Source organism: Vitis vinifera, chromosome 14 (genome assembly GCF_030704535.1).
Source record: "Vitis vinifera cultivar Pinot Noir 40024 chromosome 14, ASM3070453v1".
NCBI lineage: Eukaryota > Viridiplantae > Streptophyta > Magnoliopsida > Vitales > Vitaceae > Vitis > Vitis vinifera.
The window spans coordinates 27,524,523-27,544,223 of NC_081818.1; the positions used below are offsets into that span (position 1 = coordinate 27,524,523).

The following is a 19,701-nucleotide window of genomic DNA, read 5'->3' on the forward strand; positions in this document are numbered from 1 at the left end:
CTAGGGTAGTCAGCTAAGGAACCCCAATGGGTCCATCATATACAACAATTCTGTCAACGTCTTGTTGGTGAATGCTTCCCCCACTCCAATTTAACGGACGCATAATATAATGCATGATACTACAATACATTTTAAGCGTTAGTGAATGCTGTCGTGTAGGATCTTGTTATTTTAAGCGTTAGTGAATGCTGTCGTGTAGGATCTTGTTATATAATCGAAGTTTAGAGTGTGTTTGGTAATAATTTTTTAAAATATTTTTAAAAAATTTATTTTTTAAGTGGTATAAATGATAGAAACACATTTTAAAACTACTGTCAAACGTACTCTTAGTATTATTATAATATTTTTAGTCTCTTATATTTTTGTTAGTATAGATTTCTCAAATTTTACGGGCTAATTTAGGTAAAGGTGTTTGGAACTTTTAGCGTGAAATTGATTACCTTTATTCCTTTAACATTCTCTTTTAACATAAGAAATGTGATAAATAAAAACAATGCAAAGAGAATAAAGATTTTTACGTGAAATATCACCCGCATAATCTCTTGTAAACTATGCAGATGAAAAAAACCATAAAATAAGAAATATTTAATCATAAATCCATTAGTCAAAAGAAAATTATAGGATACAAATACCTAATAGATTCAAACTCAAATTTCCCAAACAAAATCAATTAAAATACATAAATAAAAATATTTAAGGATATTGAGGTCCTTGCACGAGCGCTTGAGTGCCCTTATGAGCGGTTGAGCGCTCTCCAACATTTGAGTGCTTTCCTCGACACTTTAAAACATTTTTATCTCAGTTTCAAAGCATTTAAAAAAAAATACTCTGATACCAATTGAAAATTTATAGGTTTAGGGAATACGTGTTTAAAACTTTTTAGTCCAAAATTGATTATTTTTATTCCTTTTAACATTCTCTTTGATGTAGGAAATATAATCAATAAAAACAATACAAATGACACACAATTTTTACATGAAAAATCGCTTGCACAGTCTCTCAAATGCTGTGTGAATATAAAAACCATAAGATCATAGATTTCTAATCAACAAAAGAACAGTACACAAGTTTATCCAACGATTATCCTTAAATCTTACTCCCCAACACCAACACTAAACTTCACATCCGTCACATGTGCATTCAATGAATCTTACCTTAACACTTGAAGGGGTTGAGGGGATGAAGATCTCCTTCTTAACTCGACGAATGCAATGATAAATGTTTTTGAAAGCTTCAAAAATAGGAAGATAAATTATGTATTTCTTTTTTCATTATTTGCACTAGAAGCTCAAATATCGGATTTTCAAAATAAAATCAATTAAAATATAGAAAAAAAATATTCGCAAATATTGAAATCTCTACCCAAGTGCTTGATACCCTTAGGAGTGGAGTTTAAAAACATAAGGTCCATGCTATACCTTAATAATATCCAATTTGCCTTTCTTAGACCTTTTTAAACTTCCACGTGTTATTCTAGTTGATTACAAAACAATTTTAAATCTTCAATTAAGAGTAAGAAAATGTAGAAAAATCCTAACCCATAATGTTTAAAACAAAACTGTCAACATTAAAATAAGTATACCAACATTTTCATTAGAAATATATTTTTTAAAATTACTATTTATTGAATTTTTCTTTTGTTTTCTATTTCGAATATTAGAAAATAGAAGTAATTTCTATTTCTTAAGGGTTTATGTAGGTAATTAATTGTATCAGCTTTGACTTCTATTACTTTCTATTATTAATTAAATTAGTTTTTGAGTTTCAAATTATTTTTAAAAATTAATCAACTTTATTTATGAAGTACCAAATGATTTAAAATCTATTTATCTAATAAAAAAATTAGAAAAGTCAAAGAAAATTTAATAAGCACCTATAATTTTTTTTAAAAAGCCACATTTCCATATTTTTGGTATCAATACTAAATGGGTGAGAGAGAATGACAAAAAAAAAATTATATTCTACCTTATTTTTTTATTGTATCAATACTAAACTTTTCTCTATTTTTCTTTATTTATGAAAACTATTTTCAAAGAACAACCATCAAACACTAATATAAAGTTTTAAAAAGAGTTTTCTTTTTTTTTTTTTTTAACAAGAAAAAACAAAAAAACTATTTTTTATTTATCTTATATGTGTAAAGCAAGAATTTGACTATGTTACAAAAAAAATGCCATTAATAGTACGAAATTGTTCAAGATGTATAAAATACAATTTAATAAGAAAATAATGATCAAAGTGAAAAAAATGATTATCATTTATTAATAACTCACATTATTTATATTAAAACTAAAATATTGTATTTTTATTATATTTGTATATATTTGTATATATATATATATATATATATATTTATTTATTTTTATTTATTATTATTATTATTACCTAGTGAGAAATTTGTATTATTGGCCTGAAAGAGGACCCATTGGAAATTTAATTGGGCCTTTGGTCATTTTAATTGGGTTTGAGAAATCATGCCTCTCGAAACGACGACATATTTCAGTAAATGGTGTATTGGCCTGAAGAATGAATGGCATAAGAAGGCCCCCACTAATTAGTAGTGTTTCATCAGAACATGAAGGGGCCGGCCATCTTGAATACAACCAAGTGGTATATTTGACTTTTAATTCTAGATCATATATTGTCGAGAATTTTTGTGTGATTTGAAAATAGTTTTTTATTTTTAAAATTAGAGAATTATCTTTAAAAAAAAATTTAATACTATTTGATCGTCGTTTTTGAAAATAATTTTTAAAAATGAAGTGAAATTGAAAATAATTTTTAGAGAATAAATAGAAATTATTTTCACTAATTTTTAAAAACAAAAGAAAAAAATGAACTCGTTTGACTATGTTTTTTGAAATTTATTTTAAGCTAAAAAATAAAAAAACAATTTTTAGACACAAGTTTTAGAAAACATAATCAAAAGAACCTTTATTTTTTTAATAAGATTATTTATTATTATTTTTTTTTAAGTTGGTTTAAAAGTGATCTTGTTGAAGAGCTTTGTGTTTGGAAGGGAGGGAGGGATTTTGAGAGGGATGAATCTTTAATTTTTTTTAAATGTATTTAAATTATAAAGATCTTCAAGGCTTTAACTTTTAAGCTTTAAACACAAAATATAAAAAAGAATTCATTTCATATGATTTCAAAACGTTCATGTTCTCGAACAACATCATATAAGTATAGCAAAAACTTTATTTAAATCAAAACTCAGCTCACGGTAACGTTCAAGTCACGTCAAGATTCAAGTTAAACTAATGTTTAAACCAATTCACGACAAAATCCCAATCAATTCAATATTAGTTTTTAAAAAAATTCATTGAGTTAACAAACAAATAAATATCAAAACGACCCTAGTGATTTATGGACCCTTAAAAACTTGAATGTAAGGTTAAACTTGGTGCACTTGGGTTATTAATCACCTATTTTTATCTATAAAGTTTATATAGTTGGACTAAATCATTTATAAATTAGGATGAAAATATTTTTAAATGAAAAATCTAAGCTTAAAGTCTTTATAATCACTAGGTTTTGGGATATTTTTTAAATAATCTAAAATATTTGAAAAAACCAACTTTATTCAAATAAATGCATATTTTTTAATAATTTTATTTATTCTCAAAGTCATAATAATTTAAGTGACTATTTCGATATTATCCTATTATTATTATTTTTAAATAAAAATAATATGAAGATAGAAAAAATTATTTTAATACTTGTATTTTTTTAATACTTAATTTTTTAAAAATAATTCCATTTTTTATTCTTTTTATAATTGGTCTCTACTATTTATACAAAATTATCTATTATTTTTTATTTTTTAAAATAAAAAAATCCAAATACCATGTTAGTTTCTTAAAATATTTTAAATTTGTCTAATTTTAAAAACCTAACTTATTCTAAATTTAAAAATGAAATTTATGAATTACTTCTTCAAAAAAGATATAGACATTTTGAATGAGGTCAAATTTCAAACCCATTAGAAAAATATTGCAATTTTGTTTTTAGAAAAAAGGAAAAAAGAAAAAAAGAAATCAGAAAGGAGTCATCAAAACGACGTCACTTTCCGATAGCACCAAACGGTGTCGTTTTTACCTGGCAGGGGTATAGCCTTGTCAGATTATAGAGTGTCGGGAGGAGAGGCCGAAATTTCAAGCGGCTGAGGGGCGGTTGATGGACTCGTTATCATTTCCTTGTCAATTTACGCTTAAAAGGTACTCTGCTCCCGCCTTTTCAATCGTTCTGTTTGGTTTCTGAGAAAACATAAGAAAAAGAACCGGCAATTTGGAATCTTGCAGTGGGTCGGGGCTGCCTTGGCGGAAGTAGTATTGCAAGTTTTCTCTTCTTTTCTTTTCTTTTCTTTTCCTGCATTTTCTCACCAACCAAGCAGTAAATGCAGACTTAAAAATATCTTAGTTTGGTTTACAGGAAATCACGGTTTAGAACTGCTTGAATAATTTGTTATTTTGTTTCATGCAATGATTCTCTTTTGTACGTGGTCTTACTTGAGCTATGAATAATTGTTATCTGCTTTCTTTTGGGACAATCGAGGTCTTCAATAAGGGAAATTGGAACAAACCCTAAATGGGTACTCCCCAATTTCGTGAAATTACAGAGGAGTTGGAAAAATAGCAGATATTTACCCACGAAAGGATGTTTGGCTGCTGGAAATGGTGGATTGGGTCAGCAAACAAATGGGGTTGGTGACAAAGATGGTGTGATTATTGTTGACCACGGTTCACGGCGGAAGGAGTCCAATCTCATGTTAAGTAAGCTACATATTTGATTTTTGCTGATATAGATCTTAGTGATGATTTTGACACATGACTTTTAAGTTTTTGATTAAAATACTTTTATAGATTATCTAAATTTTGGTCTAGTATTTTATTTGTAGCTCATGAATTTAAGTTTGATGCACTTCAGATGAGTTTGTGACGATGTTTAGAGATAAAACCGGGTACCTGATTGTAGAGCCTGCTCATATGGTAAGAACTTTCCCCTCTTCTCAGTTTGGTCAGCAACAAACATGTGTTGTTAATTTTGCTAATTTCTCTGGTTTTCATAATTTTGTTTTTGTTCGATTGTTAAAACATTGTTGAAGATAATGTGCTCTTCCTATGGCTTTTAATTCTATATGCTTTAAGTGCTGAAACTTCTCATATGGTGAATTTTTGGGCTTTTTAAATTGTTTTGTGTTTGAGTAAATGCTATACCAAGCTTTTCTTGAACTGGCATGGACTGCCTTCACTTGCATCTTAGCATCAGTTAGTTTTGTCAGCTATCCTCTTATGACTCGTGTTTTTAGATAATATCTATATTTTATTTTGGATTATCTCAATATGATGGGAATTGGGAAGAGCTAATCTGCTACAGAAAGTCCAAATAGGTCCAACTTAGAAGAAAAAGGAGAAAACTTGAACATGCCTTAGGACATGCTTTACCTATATTTGGTGACTCTTTAAAGGAGAGATACTCTTAGGTTATGTTTGATTCCTGGAAAATACTAAGGAAAGAAAAAAAATGCAAAGGAAAATAATTTTTTCATGTTTGGTTGTCATATGAAAAATATCAAAGAAAATCAAATATAATTAAAACTAATTAAAAACTTATATATTTTTAAATTATTTAATCTTTATATTAATGAGTTAAAATAAATAAAATAAGTTTGAAGTAACAAAAAAAATAATTTATCAACTTTTAATCTATTTTTTTATTTTCCTTCACTTTTTCTTTCCTTCTATTTTTCCTTTGTATTTTCTTTCCCTTGCATTTTCCTTCAAATTTTCTGGGAACCAAACATAGCCTTAGGATATGTTTGGTTTGGAAAATTTGAGGGAAAATGCAAGGGAAAAAAATAGAGAGGAAAACTAGAAGAAAAGAAAAAGTGAAGGAAAATAAAAAATAGATTTAAAGTCAATTAATCATTTCTATATGTTATTTCAAACTCATTTTACTTATTTTAGCTCCTCGATATAAAGATGAAATAATTTGAAAATGTATAAGTTTATAACTTATTTTAATTATATTTGATTTTATTTCGTATTTTCCATAGTACAACCAAACATGAGAAAATCACTTTCGTTAGTAGTTTCTAGGAACCAAACATAACCTAAAGCTTTGATTGTCGCAATGAATTATAAGATTAAGAAAATGGAATGCTTTTATGTTGGTTGTGTTGTGTTTCTTTTAATAAGGAGATAGATATTGTTGAAAAAGAACCAAAAGGAATTACATAGAAGGATAAAATATCCTTTCCAAAAAGGTGAGAGAGAGAGAGAGAGAGAGATAACTATGAAACATCAAGCCTACTGAAATACCACATTGCCAATACAAAAAGCTTAACTATAATGTCAAATGAGGCTGAAATCCCAAACAAGCTCCTTTAGGAATCTATTTTGGTGCTTTCCTATCAATCGACAACTTGATTAAATTTTGTAAAAGATTTACCATTAACCCCAAAGTAAGGTTTGCAAGAACCAAAAATCTTAAATAGAGCGACTAAAATATTTTCATATTTAAATCAGACTAAAGAGAATACAGTATGATAATTCAAGCCACAATCTTGTGTAAAAAATATTTTTGCTATGGGAAGAGTTTCATTTTTCGGTCTATTTTCTTCTTTGCTGGGCTTTTCCTGTTCCAAATGTTTCTTTTCTCTGCATCCTTTTTCCTGGAATTAGTTCTCCTATAGCTGTGAGCAGGTTTCAGTTGACTTCTAGTAACGCAGTGTGATTGAAAATGGAATATCCTGAACCTCAGATTGATCTTACCAAGTGAGTGCAATCAACCACTAACCTTTGTATCACTCCAATAAGTTGAAAAATTCTAGAATTCTAGTAGGCCCACTTTGAGCATGCAACACCGATAACAAGTCTTACAATGGGTGATGGGTCCCAACCTGCATCTGAAGTTTTCATCATTCAAAACTTATAAGGCCACATTTCTCTACATGCTCATGTTTTTGGTCTTGCCTGCCCCCCAAAATGGCCTTTCAGTCTCACTCAAACTGGAGACATCAACCTGTGGACACTTTCACTATGGGTCAAAAACTATTTGAAAATCCAGCCTGACAGATGAACTGCAGGCAGTGGGGCTGGATTATGCGCATGGACTGCTGCTTGCACATGTAGAATGCACAGTGCTGCCACTTTCCATGAGCTTGGCTCATGTGCTGGACCTCAAGTGCTATTTTGGAAGAATGCAAAAAGAGCAGTCCAACCATGTGATCCTTTTTCTCTTTGTCATACATAATGTGCCTCACTTATTAAAAGAAAATAGGCATAAAGAAAAAAAAAGTGAATAAAGTATGGACTTGTCTCTGTAAAAGCGCCTCAAGAATCACGTTACTTTGTGCCATTTATTATTTGTGAAACATGCAGCTTTTCATAAATAACTTCATCATACAATACTTATCAAAAAAAAAAAAAAATAACTTCATCATACAAATTATGTATTTTGTTCTTAATAATGGTTTTGCTTTTCTTTTGATATATATCTCTGCAATGGTGATTGTTAGTAGCAAGAAACCTGCCAGATTTTTTTGCATCTGCTGCGAGGAGGTTATAACTCCATCTGTGTCCATAATGAAAATGATGGCAATGACAAGACACCAATGAAGATGGAGTGGATGTTCCACCAGGAGCATAACCATAATTAGAAGTTCCTGGAGTTGGTAATGGTGGATTGAGGAGATGAATCAGAAATATATGTTTTTAGTCAGATGCAACTCATATAGGTTCCTAGCTGTAAAATGAAGAAGTGAATGAGAGATGCATGGGATTTAGGTTTATGATGTTTGTGAAATCGATTATGTGATAGGACCACTGCTGCTCATGCTGCGTTTGAACTGATTATGCCACAACACCTCATATACCCATTTGAACTGTGCTGCTCGAGACTCATCAATCAAATATGACACCTGCTTCTTTCCTGGACAATATAATAAAGGAGAAAGATTAAAATATGCATATGTTTAATCATTTGTCAAGTTCTTTTGCATAATACAACACTACCTATTAATCATTTATCAAGTTCTTGTGCATAATATGACACTGCCTGTATTTTGGCTTATAAGGCCAACACCATGCATTCTTGGTCTCATTTTGCTATCATATTTTTGAAAGCTAACTTTGGCTCCTTTCAATATCCTTTTAATATCACTAGGAGTTGGCAGAACCATCAATAACGAATGCATTCAGTTCATGTGTTCAACAAGGGGCAAATCGTGTCATCGTAAGCCCATTTTTTCTCTTCCCTGGCCGACACTGGCATCAGGTAACTAAACGTAATATCCTGATAGCCTGACAATAAATGTAGTATCATGATCTGCAGCTAGCATATTTATTAACATATAGAAGAAAAGATTAAAAGCCTAGCGTTATTTTATTACCTTGTGTTTTTTTTTTTTACAGGATATTCCTTCCTTAACAGCTGAAGCTGCAAAGGAGCACCCGGGAGTGTCATATGTCATAACTGCACCTCTTGGGCTTCATGGGCTATTAGTGGTATGAGTTGTTCCCCTTTTCCTTTTCCTGATTGAAGTCTATGTAGCATTGGTAAAAGTTTGGGATTGTATTCAACCTTCTGACCGAGTCTGGATACTCATGGTCATTGTTACAAATCAAACAAAAACTCCCATGTATATTCTTTGGCTGCATGTTTGAATCTAAACCTAAATCCAGAAGGTCTGTGTTGGCGTTGTGCAGGATGTGGTGAATGACAGAATCAAGCATTGCTTAAAACATGTGGCTGGAGATGAGGCTGAGTGTGCTGTTTGTGCTGGAACAGGCAAATGTCGGGTGTATTAATTAGGTGAGGCATAATGTGAAGCAATTTGTAAGGGTTCTTCGTAGCAAGGATCGGGGAGAAGAAAACGAGTACATGTGCCTCGGGTTGATCCACCATCTGCTTACTATGCTAAATTATAGCAGAGTTTCTACAAGGAAAAAACTATAATTTTAATTTATGTGGGTTGTAGTTGTGGGCCTTGGGGCTCCTTCATCAATATTAAACTGCCTATTTTTTCTCATTACTAACTTGTTGATCTTAATTTGCTGTGAAGTAGCAACCAATTTTAAATGAACAAAATATTTCAATTTGCTTAATTTTTAATGTTAATGTAAAGTTGTTGTAAGACAAACTTCACCAGAGGCACCATCATGTCTACAACCTCCATCAGCGAGGGAGATCCGCCGCTAACCTTCATCTTTCAAGCCAGTGCAATCAGCCACTGACTTTGACATTTGCATCTCTTTAATAAGTTGAAAATTTTTTACTAGGGTTGCCTAAATCCTTGCAAAGCCCAGATCAAGTCTAACCAAGTATTAAAAATATTTGTTCAAACCTACAAATTTTGGGTTGGGTTGGGTTGGGGTGGGGTGGGCTCAAATTGCACTCCTGCCAACTATAGATGGAAACGTTGTCGTTTGGTAAGATACAAAACGATGCGCTTTGGGTCTACAAATTAGTTTGTAGAATCATGTTCGTGGAGCAATGTGTGTTTTGAGTAGCTGTAGAGAAATGGCGTCTTTTACGAGAAGAAGATTTCTACAGCCAATTAAAGCATCTCTTGATGCGATTGCTCCTTGTTATTCTTCTCCTTCTCACTCAGCATTCCCATGTAAGGGTTTTTCCTTTTTTCTTTTTGTTTAAATTATTTTATTTTATTCGTATTTTTTGAAACTATGATCGTCTGTCCGTTTGGTTGGTGAGAAAATGGAGGAAAAATGAAGGAAAACTAAGATTCTTGACTGCTATAACTACTTCAATATTTGATTCCTAAGTGAATGGAGGACTGTGCTCCAGTAACGCAAGCAATTGCATTAGGTTCAGTTGGATGGGGCTTTTGTTTCCGCGGTCCTGAGTAATTCAAATTCTAAAGTTTCTTTTCTTTCTTGTGTTTTCTCGGCAACCAAACGGACCGCCTATGCGTTTGTTTGTTTCATCTTTGTGTGGAAAACTGCTTCTGCAGTTTATGGAAGATTTGGACCTTTAAAGACACTGATGAAGGACCTTGAACCTGTATTATATAAACGTGCCTCAAGATTTCACGATAAATTGAATATACAGAGAACGTATTTGAAGAACTTCTGCTTTCGAGGCAAGATTTTCTATTCTTTTGTAATCTCTAATTGGTGGTATAAATGATTTTATATGTAGTAATGTGAGGTTAATCTTGTTTGCTTTTCTCTCTTTATCTCTGAATCTGGAAGTTATTTTGTATTTGTATTCACATGTGCATGTACTTCGGTGCTATATTTTTTATGTGTTGAATTTATTTGGCTCTTACCTGGATGTTGGGTTTACTTTTAGCCTGTGTTTTGGTGGGTTTGTATTCTAATGAGAAACACAAAGGATTAGATCAGCTATTGTTTCCATTGATCGGACATTGATAAGCTTCATTATCTACTTGTGCCAACCAGCTGTTTAGTTCACAAAAGAGGAAATGAATAGGAAAATTCTAAAAAATACTTAAGAACAGAAGCTGTTAAGCATTTTCCTCCCCTTTCCCTTCTCTCTTGTTTTTCTGCAAACCAAACAAAGCAGCAAGATAATAGTAATTGTTCTGGCTAGTGGCCTCCTCCATCACGCTGGATGAATTATTGAGGGACTTGGATCATATGGCTAGGCATATTTTAGTTGTGCATTGATATGGCTAGGCCATTAACAGGGAGACCTCCAATGCATTTGCCAGATTCTTAAGTCTGTGGTACCTATGGAAGACAGATATCAGGTTTTGCTTCTCCTTTGATGCAGCTCTGTCCATGCATATATGGGAAAACCTTTTTCATTCGTTTGAGATGAGCTTCTGTTTCAGATGCTCGACTTTCTTTATTGTGATAGTTATCATACAGTACCCTTTTTCTTCAACTTTCTATGAAATCTTGTAATAGCACATCTTCTGTCCATAATCCATCAATTATAGTGTTGTTATTAGACTAACATTTCTAAGAAGGAAATACATTAAATTATCAATTATTAGGGCTTAGTAACTCTTTCCTAGTACTGGTTTTGCTATTTCTATTTGAAAGGATGAACTTAGAACCTATGTTTTGGTTCTCTGGAAATAGTCATTTTTGCGCTAATTAGTTAGAATCCTTACAGGTCCCTTGTGCTGGAATCTATGGTATTTCCATATATTATTTAGAGCACATTATCCCCTTTGCCCTTAGGTTGGGGAGAAGTAATCAACCAAAAACTTTGGCTCTTTGAACAGGTTCAAAGGAAGGAAGAAAATTTGGTTTGTTCTGCTTCACTTGTATGCATACAGAATAGTTCTCATTCCATCACTACAACTTTAATACAAGCTGGTGATTTGGATTGTAGAGAGGGAAGTGCCTAGTCAAGTATCAGATTAATAATGTGAGATGGTGGTGGTTGGTGAATAATAAATTAGAACTCACCTCTAGGATTCTTCATCCATTCATAATGATATGAAGGATGCACTCCTAGATGTAGCTCAAAAGTGGCTCTGTGGCAATGAATCAGAGGTCCTGAGTGCCCACCTGCCTGGTATTTAAGTGCTGTAGGGTAGAGTGATGGACTCATATCTCCGAGGATTTGCCTCGCTGGCAGTTAGGATAAATGCCTTGCTGTCGAGGTAGATTCCCTATATCCACACATGCACACACACACACACACACACACACACACACATATGTATATATGATGTGAGGAATGCTACACATTCTATATCTGGTTACACATCTATGATATAAGGGCCAGTATTACTTACTTTATCTACATAAAATTTCTGTTTGAGCCGGTGCTGTAAGATATTCCTTTTGTTCCCACTATGCCTATTTTATCTTTTGCTTGTCATGGAAGGTATCCAGGTCTTTTGTTTAAGATGATTGCAATGTTGACATTTTTTTTTTTTGGTTTTTCAGGAAGCAAATTAAGTATGGGAAGCATTTTTGGTGTGTCAGTTGTATTTGGATCAATTAACCTTTGGCCACATTTTGTGTATGCCATGGATGGTGAGCACAAACCCCTGGCTAAGACCTTTTGTTCCTAACGTTATAGATAGTTGTTAGTTTAAGTTTTTGCATCTTTCAACACAAACTTCTAAATGAGCTTTCAGGATTTTAATTTCAATGGCACAGGACATGATACTTTGGCAGGTGATTATCATGTAGACTCCTTGGGTGTGTCAGACCTGGACCAAGGTCCACACACTTTCTGGATGCTTGCAAAGAAACTTTGGCTGCCATTGTTATTCTTTGTAACTGTGCTGGTGAATTGGGAGCATCCTATTAAACTTGTGATCAAAGCTACCATTTTTCTCCTCGCCACAAAGCCCAGGCCTTTCTCAGTTTATCTTTCTATTGAACAGGTCAGGGAGCATCTTTTCTTATTTTTCTGTGAGTATTGAATTCCTATTACGTAGCAGAAATCTTAAACTGAGTTTTTGTAAAGCTTAAACCTGTATTTCATGTACATGATGGACGGAACTTTTTGCTCTTATCCATGTCCTGGTGGCAAATTTAGGAAGTTGAAGAAATGTGGATTTGTGTACAATGATAGAGTTAATAAAAGGAATGTAATTTGTTTTGAACAAAATGTCAAACTCACGATGTTGAAGACATATGGATTTGTGGACAATCCATAATCTGAAGATCTTAGTTATTTTGAACATAATGGAAACTCTTAGTTATATATACTTCTTACAATCCTTTAGTTTATTACTATAATCATTATCATGAATTTGTTCTACATACTTTCATATACTAGTATGAATAAGTAAAATATAAATGGCTCATATTGATTTCAGTTCTTGGGAGAGTTGTAGAGACCCAAGGGTAGTTTCACTTGATCAATAGCTTCTACTTACTCTCCAATTCTGCCCATGTTTGTTTTTTGGTTTTACATTGATAATACATATCTTGCATATAATAGCATCATGAAACAATACTTTTTATATGTGAAAATAGAAACAACTATATCTTTTGCAATTGTTAAGTGGTGTCTATTTTAGTTGTGGTCATAATAGATGATGGTAGGAGGTAAGGAATTTTAAAAAATGTGTAAGAGATATCTGAAATCAAACCCGTAATCTCAAATTCCAAAGACAAGGTCTCTGTTGAGCTACAACTTTGGGGCGGGGGCCCAGGGGTGTTCCTTGGGTGATTGCTGCATCTTTGATCTTGGTGAAAGCTTATTGCATGGAATAGATATAAGAATTTCATCCATGCCCATATCTTACTTTTAGAATGGGAAACTTATATTTTGTTTTCATGTCTATCAAAAAGGGTAAACATTGTTGAGTAATTGAAGTTCTTATGTTTATGAGTATTTTTTGGCAAGATTCTAATTACAATTTCTAAATATTCCAGTTGCGTCATCAGTCTATGCGCCAACGCCCTTACTTTTATAAATTCAAGGTGAGAGCCTTGCTATTAATATATTTCTCTTAGTACTTGCCACAATACATGCATTAGGTGACATTTGGTAATAGCTCTGTATGAAAATGGATGTCATTATTGCACATTTTTTTACACAAAAGAAATTGAAAAAGAAAAAAAGAGTGCTCTTCTTTGGAGACTGAGGTTGGTGTATTTACTAAGTACCATTACACACGTTTGTGGATGGGGTTTGGATCTAAAGTTCTTACATATCTTCATAGGATATCAGCATATTCCAATCTACTTGTAATTCTTCCACAAGAAGCTTGCAAGGTTACCATATAAAGTTGCATTTTTTCAGTTTGTAAAAAGTAATGTTATGGTCAATGGGGAAAATGGAGTGAAAAGAGGGGATCAATGTATTGTTAAATTTTGTGGACACAGAAGTAGTTGGACCTACCAAAGTTTTCAACTGGGTATGAATCACTGACTGGATTGTTATGGGTCTCATGTATGAGGACCTAGGATTATTCTCTTCTAGATTGATCTTAAGTTAATTATCCTCTTTAAATAATTGCTGATCTCTTATTTTGCAGTCACTATATGCCAAGAAAGTTGAAGTCAAAGACTATAAGCTTTTCTGCATTGCTAAAGTTGAATTAAGAGATAAGGAGTTCGAGTTGGTGGGAATTCTGGGTGGTTGGTGGGTTTTGCCATCATTGCCTGCCATAGCTCAGTTTATTTAGTTGGGAATAAAGCAATAAGAGTGTCATTGAGAAACCAGGTAACCCAATGGTAGTAAAAAAAGGTCTTGTTTCATTCTATAGAAAATCAGTCTCCCCTTATTTTTGTATTTTCTTTTGTTTACTCTTCCAATGAAATTCTCTTTTCTGTTTTCTTCTTCATTTGCTTTTCCCCTTTATACGGATCATCTGTGACTTCTAGTAGAAAGTATGAACCAAATGACTATCAGTGTAAGACTCAAACATATATGTTGATACCTTGACATCTGGATCACTTCTTGCATCAGCAGTGATGCATTGTTTCAAATGAGTCGCTTGATTTCAAATGAGCATACAGTAATAATGCCTTTTTGTTTTTCTTGTTTGTTCTCAGAACTTTGTACCAGAATTTCTTGGTAGTCACTGATTGTTTTTTTCTCGTCCATTCATTTATGTGTTTTTTGTCAAGTGAGAAGGACACTGCCTACATAACCTAGGAATAGTCTTGCTCATTTATTAACATTCTGCCATAAATCAGAAAGGGACTCTTTAAATTAGCATTTGCATTGCTTGGACTATCTTTAGGATTTCTTAAAAGTTAAAAAAAGTATCACTTGATTGCAACAGAGCACATGATTAACCTTTTCACTGCCCTTACCTGAATCTCTAATAGTATTTTGTATGCTCAAACATAACGTATTCTACATGAAAGTCTCAGGACACCTCCCCTCACAAACAATTGTCTCCATTTCACTTTGTCATCTTCCCATTTTTTAGTGGGTTTTGGTCAGCTTAACCAAATTCTTTTGACTCCTGACGAGGAACGGAAGAGTGAACACTTGTTCCTTGGAAAAAAAATAAAAATCATTTATTAGTTGTTCTTTACAAAAACATCCTTCATTTCAGTACAATTGAATCTTCTCTTACAATAAAGAACATGATGAACCAAGAAAGCTGATGAATTAAATGCTAGTTTCCATAGTGTTAAACCCTTTCTTTGATCCTATTTTATCCACCCAAAAAGGAGTTACTTCCCTCTTCGCCCTTGCAGAAGTTATTTTTGGTAAACCATTCTCTAGCTGCTTATTGAATGGAGCTTCAGACTCAGTTTAATGGAAGCACCAACTAGTTAATACGTATCTTATTCAATTAGGCGATACTCTTCATCAACCCAGTCTGAATCATAAGAAGGTCCACAGAACATGCCACCCCATTGAGGGAAGTAGATGAAAGTAACGGGAATGCTACAGACAATCATCATAACGCCCATTAGAGAAATGCTTGTTTCCTTGGAGTACTTTGAGCCTGAAAACAACAGCAGCTGGGTCACCACTGCGCCCACCGTCCCACCACTCCCTGTCATCCCTGATATCACTCCCAATGACCTGCAATCAAACAGTCACCTTACATTATTCTACCTCTATTTTCACTATCACATTTTCCTAGATTCTTTCTGAGAAACTTCCAGGGGAAGCTTCAATGTCTCAAATCTACAAGGATTTTTATTTTTACCACGATAAAACAACGCATTTCATTTCACCATCTCATTCATTGATGGACTACCGTTCATTGTGGTTCTCATGGGCACTGGGCCCATGCCCACAAGAAAAATGGAAAGCAACGGATCCCACGTCCTTTACCAAAGGCAGCTTGACTTTTTTTTTTTCTTCTCTATAGTTGGCGTGGCGAAAACTTCTTTTAAAAGAACGAAGGAAAACGTGGTGTATGGTCTGTTTCCATTTCAAGACAAACGGTTATGGCCGTCCGATCAGTAGGATAGGATGGTTACTCATTTGAATGACTGACATCACTCAGATCATAGGAGGTGGGACCTGGAGAACTGAAAGTGTTTCGACACTGAGAAGTGGGAAATTATTGAGTTTTAGTCTTTCAGAGAGTATAGTTGTTGTTGATGACTTTTTTTTTTTTTTAAATAATAAATATGTTGAAAATAATTTTTTCAATAAAGATGTGAAATAAATGTTTTTTTTTTAATTTTTTATTTTGGTTTTGTAAATATTTTGTAAGTCATCCAATGAAAATATAACAAACTTTTTTTATGAAACCCTTTCGTGGAAAAGAAAATCTTATTGCTAAGGGTGTTTATAAAATAATTTTTTAATGAATTAGTATCATAAATTTTAAATTAATCTAATTTCTTTAAAGAAGCATTTTAGCCCATTTTAAGATTACTCTCCACCAAACTTTTACATTATTAAAGGAGAGCTGGCCTTTTTTTTTTCTTTTTTGGGAAAAATTATATCATTTCATATCTGTGTTCGTCCCATGAGAATCAATGAATGCAAGTGATTTAGAAAAATCAATTTGAATTTGTTGAAAAGCATAGCACTTGGATGCAGTAACCAATTAGAGTGAGCCACGTAGAGTTTGAGGATTCTAACCTTTTGGAAACGAAGGGAACCACACCAAAGGTGAGCCCAGAAGCCGCTTGGACGAACACTGAGAAGGCACATATCACCAATATCGAGGCCCCCAGCGTGTTGACTCGTCCGAGTAGAATACACAGCAACCCAGCCACCGTCTGCACTATCCACAAGCTCCACAGCCTCCCCCTTATCCCAAACCTCCGCCCCATCTCGTCTGAAATCACCCCTCCGGCGGGCCTTGAAAAGAAGTTCACCACTCCAAAGCTGGCGGCGATGGCTCCGGCTGTTTCGATATTCAGATTAAATCTGTCGTAGAAGTACTGTGCTATGATGTTATCGACCGTGAGTTCCACTCCAAAACAGTACCCATATGTTAACCCCAGCACCCACCCTCTGTAGTTCGATAGGCCGTGAAGAAGGACTTTGAATACGCTCTCTCTGGGCTTGGTGCTGGAGCGCTGGCGGCGTTTGTAGTTCCCGTCGGGGAGGTCCTGGCCGTAGAACAACACCATGAGCGCAGTCACCGCTTGGAACAAAGCAGGGACGACGAACGCGATACGCCATGCAGTGAAAGCAGGAACGTTAAAGGAGGTGATGAAAGCGAAGATGAGAGGCATAATGAGCTGGGTTGCGCCCGCCCCCACGTTGGCCCAGCCGGCGGCCACGCCGTTGGCGAGCCCCACCACGCAGCCTGAAAACATAGAACTCATCCAGAACTGGTTGGAGATGAAGTTGGCCAGAGAAAAACCTATGAGGAAGCGGAGAACGATGAAGGATTGAGGAGTGGAAATGAAGCAGGCCGAGAAAACAATAGGCACAGTGAGAAGAGACAGCGTCGCGCATGCTATTCGCGGACCGAAAACATCACACGCCGTACCCATCGCTAAACGAGAAAAGATAGAACCCATAAAGGAAGCTATTCCAGCATTCCCTATGTCAGTATCCGTGAGCTTAAGATCTTCACGAATTATCGGGAGAAGAGGAGGAATGGCGAAGGTGGAGAAAAAGGTGGCGAATAGAGAGAGCCAGGCAAGGTGGAAGGCTCGCATGTGAGGCGCAGCCAGCGAAAATGGGTGGAACACGGTGGCCTTGTGTTCGGAATCCACCGGCAGAGCGAACTGAGATTCCTTGGACTCCATAGATTCCGATTGATGCTAACCCAATTGCTAATGGTATCGGACAGTGGAATGCTGGAACTGTGCCTCAGAGTGAAACAATTTATAAACGACGTCGTATAATTACCTTGTGGAATTTTGTGGTATAAATCCACCGGCATCTTGGATTGGATTTTACGGTTCGCTTACAATTATTTTGAGAACTGACATATTGGCTGCTTCCACGAAAATGTTAAATTTGGACATATCAACTATTCATATTTTAATTAATTTTCTTATTTTCCTTAAAATAAAATAAAATTATTAAACAAACTTTTTATATTTACCTTTAAATAATAATAATAAATTTTAAAATTATTTAAAAAATTAAGACATTTAAAAACCCTTTATGATTTACTTAAAAATTTAATGACCTAAAAACAAAAATTTTAATATTTTTTTATAAGTTGTACTACATTTTATATAAAATTTATTAATATTTTCTATTTTTTTTAAAAAGAAAATAAAAGTTTAATTATGAAATTTTATGATTAAAACTAAGTTGGGATTTGGACAAAAATGTTATCATAACTGCCAGGGTTACATAAATCAACACCAACAGAAAAAATCTCCCATGTTTTTGTAATGGATTGTCATTAGTACTTTGAAATTTCAATAATCTCATTAGAATTCAATGTAAATTTCATGGGGTATGATGTGGATACAAAATAAAACAAATTAAGAAATATAATTACAATCATAAGTAAAATAAAAACAAAAAAAGTATCATAATTCATTGGCTTAAAATGAAAATAATGTGTAACCCATGTTTGGAATTAAATTGTCTCTCCACTTAATTATTTCACTTAATAATAGGAGTATAAAAAATGATTCCCATGTAGACTGGGATATTGACTTATTATTATTATTACTATTATTATTATTATTATTATTATTATTATTACATTAAAGTGACATTTGCGGAACATTGATATTTGCAAAGCAAATAAAAAAAAAAGCAATATAAAGGAGACTTGAAACCGATAAATATTTCCCTTTTATTTTTACCTTTAACTTTTCTCAAATCCTTTCACATTAAAAAGAAAAAGGGTAATTTGGTCATATGATTCGAAATAATTATCAAGTTGTAAAAATGATATTCCCGTTAATTTTATTGAGAAATAACAATTTTTAGACATTTTTACTCTTTATCATTTTGTTTGCGAAAAACATAGAGAGAAGTACGAGATATCAGAAATAGAGAAATGAGAGGGAAATGGAACAAGAAGGAGATGTCTGTCTTTTTAGGAAAAAGGAAGAGTAGTAATGTTAAGAATGAGTTATTTATTTTTTTAAAAGGATAAATGAAGGAGGGTATTCTTTCAATTTCAATAATATTTGAAGTATTCTATTTTTATAAAAATTAATTAGTTAAAAGAGATGAAATAATCCTGCATATTTATGAATTTAACATCTTTTAATTTTTTGCTTGAAGAGTAACTCATTTTTTATATAAATATTTTAACTATTTTATATATTTACATGTATGTTTTAAAAGAAATAATTATTTTTATAAGAAAATTTAACTAAAGTTGAAAATAGTTCTTGAAATTTTTTTTTTAAGAATAATTTTTAACTAAAAATACATATTTAATAAACTTCATTTAAGAAATATTTTTAAAAATAAAATTGAGATATTTTTAAATTATTTTTATACTTTTTTTTAATAATAATTAAAAATATAAAGAATATTTTATATTTTATTTCTCCCTCTTTGTAAAAAATAAACCACATAAAACAAATCAAATTTATCCTCTTACTTAATTTTGTCTTCTTCTTCACCTCTACATGAATATAAACAACACATACATGCAGAAACAAAAATAAAAAAATTTTAAAAAAAATAATAAAAATAAAAATAAAAATAAAAACACAAAACACCATTGAAAGTGAGTTGAATTAGAACCCTCAGATATCGATCGGTCTACACATATCTAAAACGTCAGATGGTACGTAATAAAGGAAGACTTCATGGTTGTTGGTTTATGAAACCGTATCGATCTTGGCTTCTGCTTTATTCACATTTTTGTATGGTTATGAATGACCCAACAGCAAGGCTCATCCACTCCGATATTTTGATCATGTGCGAACA

General features: G+C 33.0%; 3 protein-coding genes across 4 annotated transcripts; 2 read left to right on the forward strand and 1 right to left on the reverse strand.

Annotated features, from left to right (window-relative positions):
• Nucleotides 1-4,123: 4,123 nt before the first annotated feature.
• On the forward strand, nucleotides 4,124-9,107 carry LOC100244073 (sirohydrochlorin ferrochelatase, chloroplastic). Its single transcript, XM_002273507.3, has 6 exons — nucleotides 4,124-4,217; nucleotides 4,555-4,772; nucleotides 4,927-4,988; nucleotides 8,167-8,277; nucleotides 8,415-8,507; nucleotides 8,709-9,107. Exons 1-6 carry the CDS (start codon nucleotides 4,177-4,179, stop codon nucleotides 8,808-8,810), a joined length of 627 nt encoding a protein of 208 aa, XP_002273543.1. The 5' UTR covers nucleotides 4,124-4,176; the 3' UTR covers nucleotides 8,811-9,107.
• A 290-nt stretch (nucleotides 9,108-9,397) lies between these two features.
• On the forward strand, nucleotides 9,398-14,363 carry LOC100852656 (uncharacterized). Of its 2 annotated transcripts, none has more exons than XM_010662575.3 (6): nucleotides 9,398-9,622; nucleotides 9,974-10,102; nucleotides 11,892-11,981; nucleotides 12,126-12,337; nucleotides 13,338-13,385; nucleotides 13,943-14,363. In XM_010662575.3, the coding sequence occupies exons 1-6, from the start codon at nucleotides 9,496-9,498 to the stop codon at nucleotides 14,090-14,092; spliced, it is 756 nt and encodes a 251-aa protein (XP_010660877.1). In that variant the 5' UTR covers nucleotides 9,398-9,495; the 3' UTR covers nucleotides 14,093-14,363. The 2 variants fall into 2 exon arrangements, with proteins under 2 accessions (XP_010660877.1, XP_003633828.2); XM_003633780.4 differs by having other exon boundaries at nucleotides 9,401-9,622; nucleotides 12,108-12,337.
• A 551-nt stretch (nucleotides 14,364-14,914) lies between these two features.
• LOC100261203 (high affinity nitrate transporter 2.5) lies at nucleotides 14,915-17,710 on the reverse strand. The gene is made up of 2 exons (XM_010662576.3): nucleotides 16,471-17,710; nucleotides 14,915-15,453 (listed from the first exon to the last, which is right to left on the reverse strand). Exons 1-2 carry the CDS (start codon nucleotides 17,592-17,594, stop codon nucleotides 15,210-15,212), a joined length of 1,368 nt encoding a protein of 455 aa, XP_010660878.1. The 5' UTR covers nucleotides 17,595-17,710; the 3' UTR covers nucleotides 14,915-15,209.
• Between the last annotated feature and the right edge of the window lie 1,991 nt (nucleotides 17,711-19,701).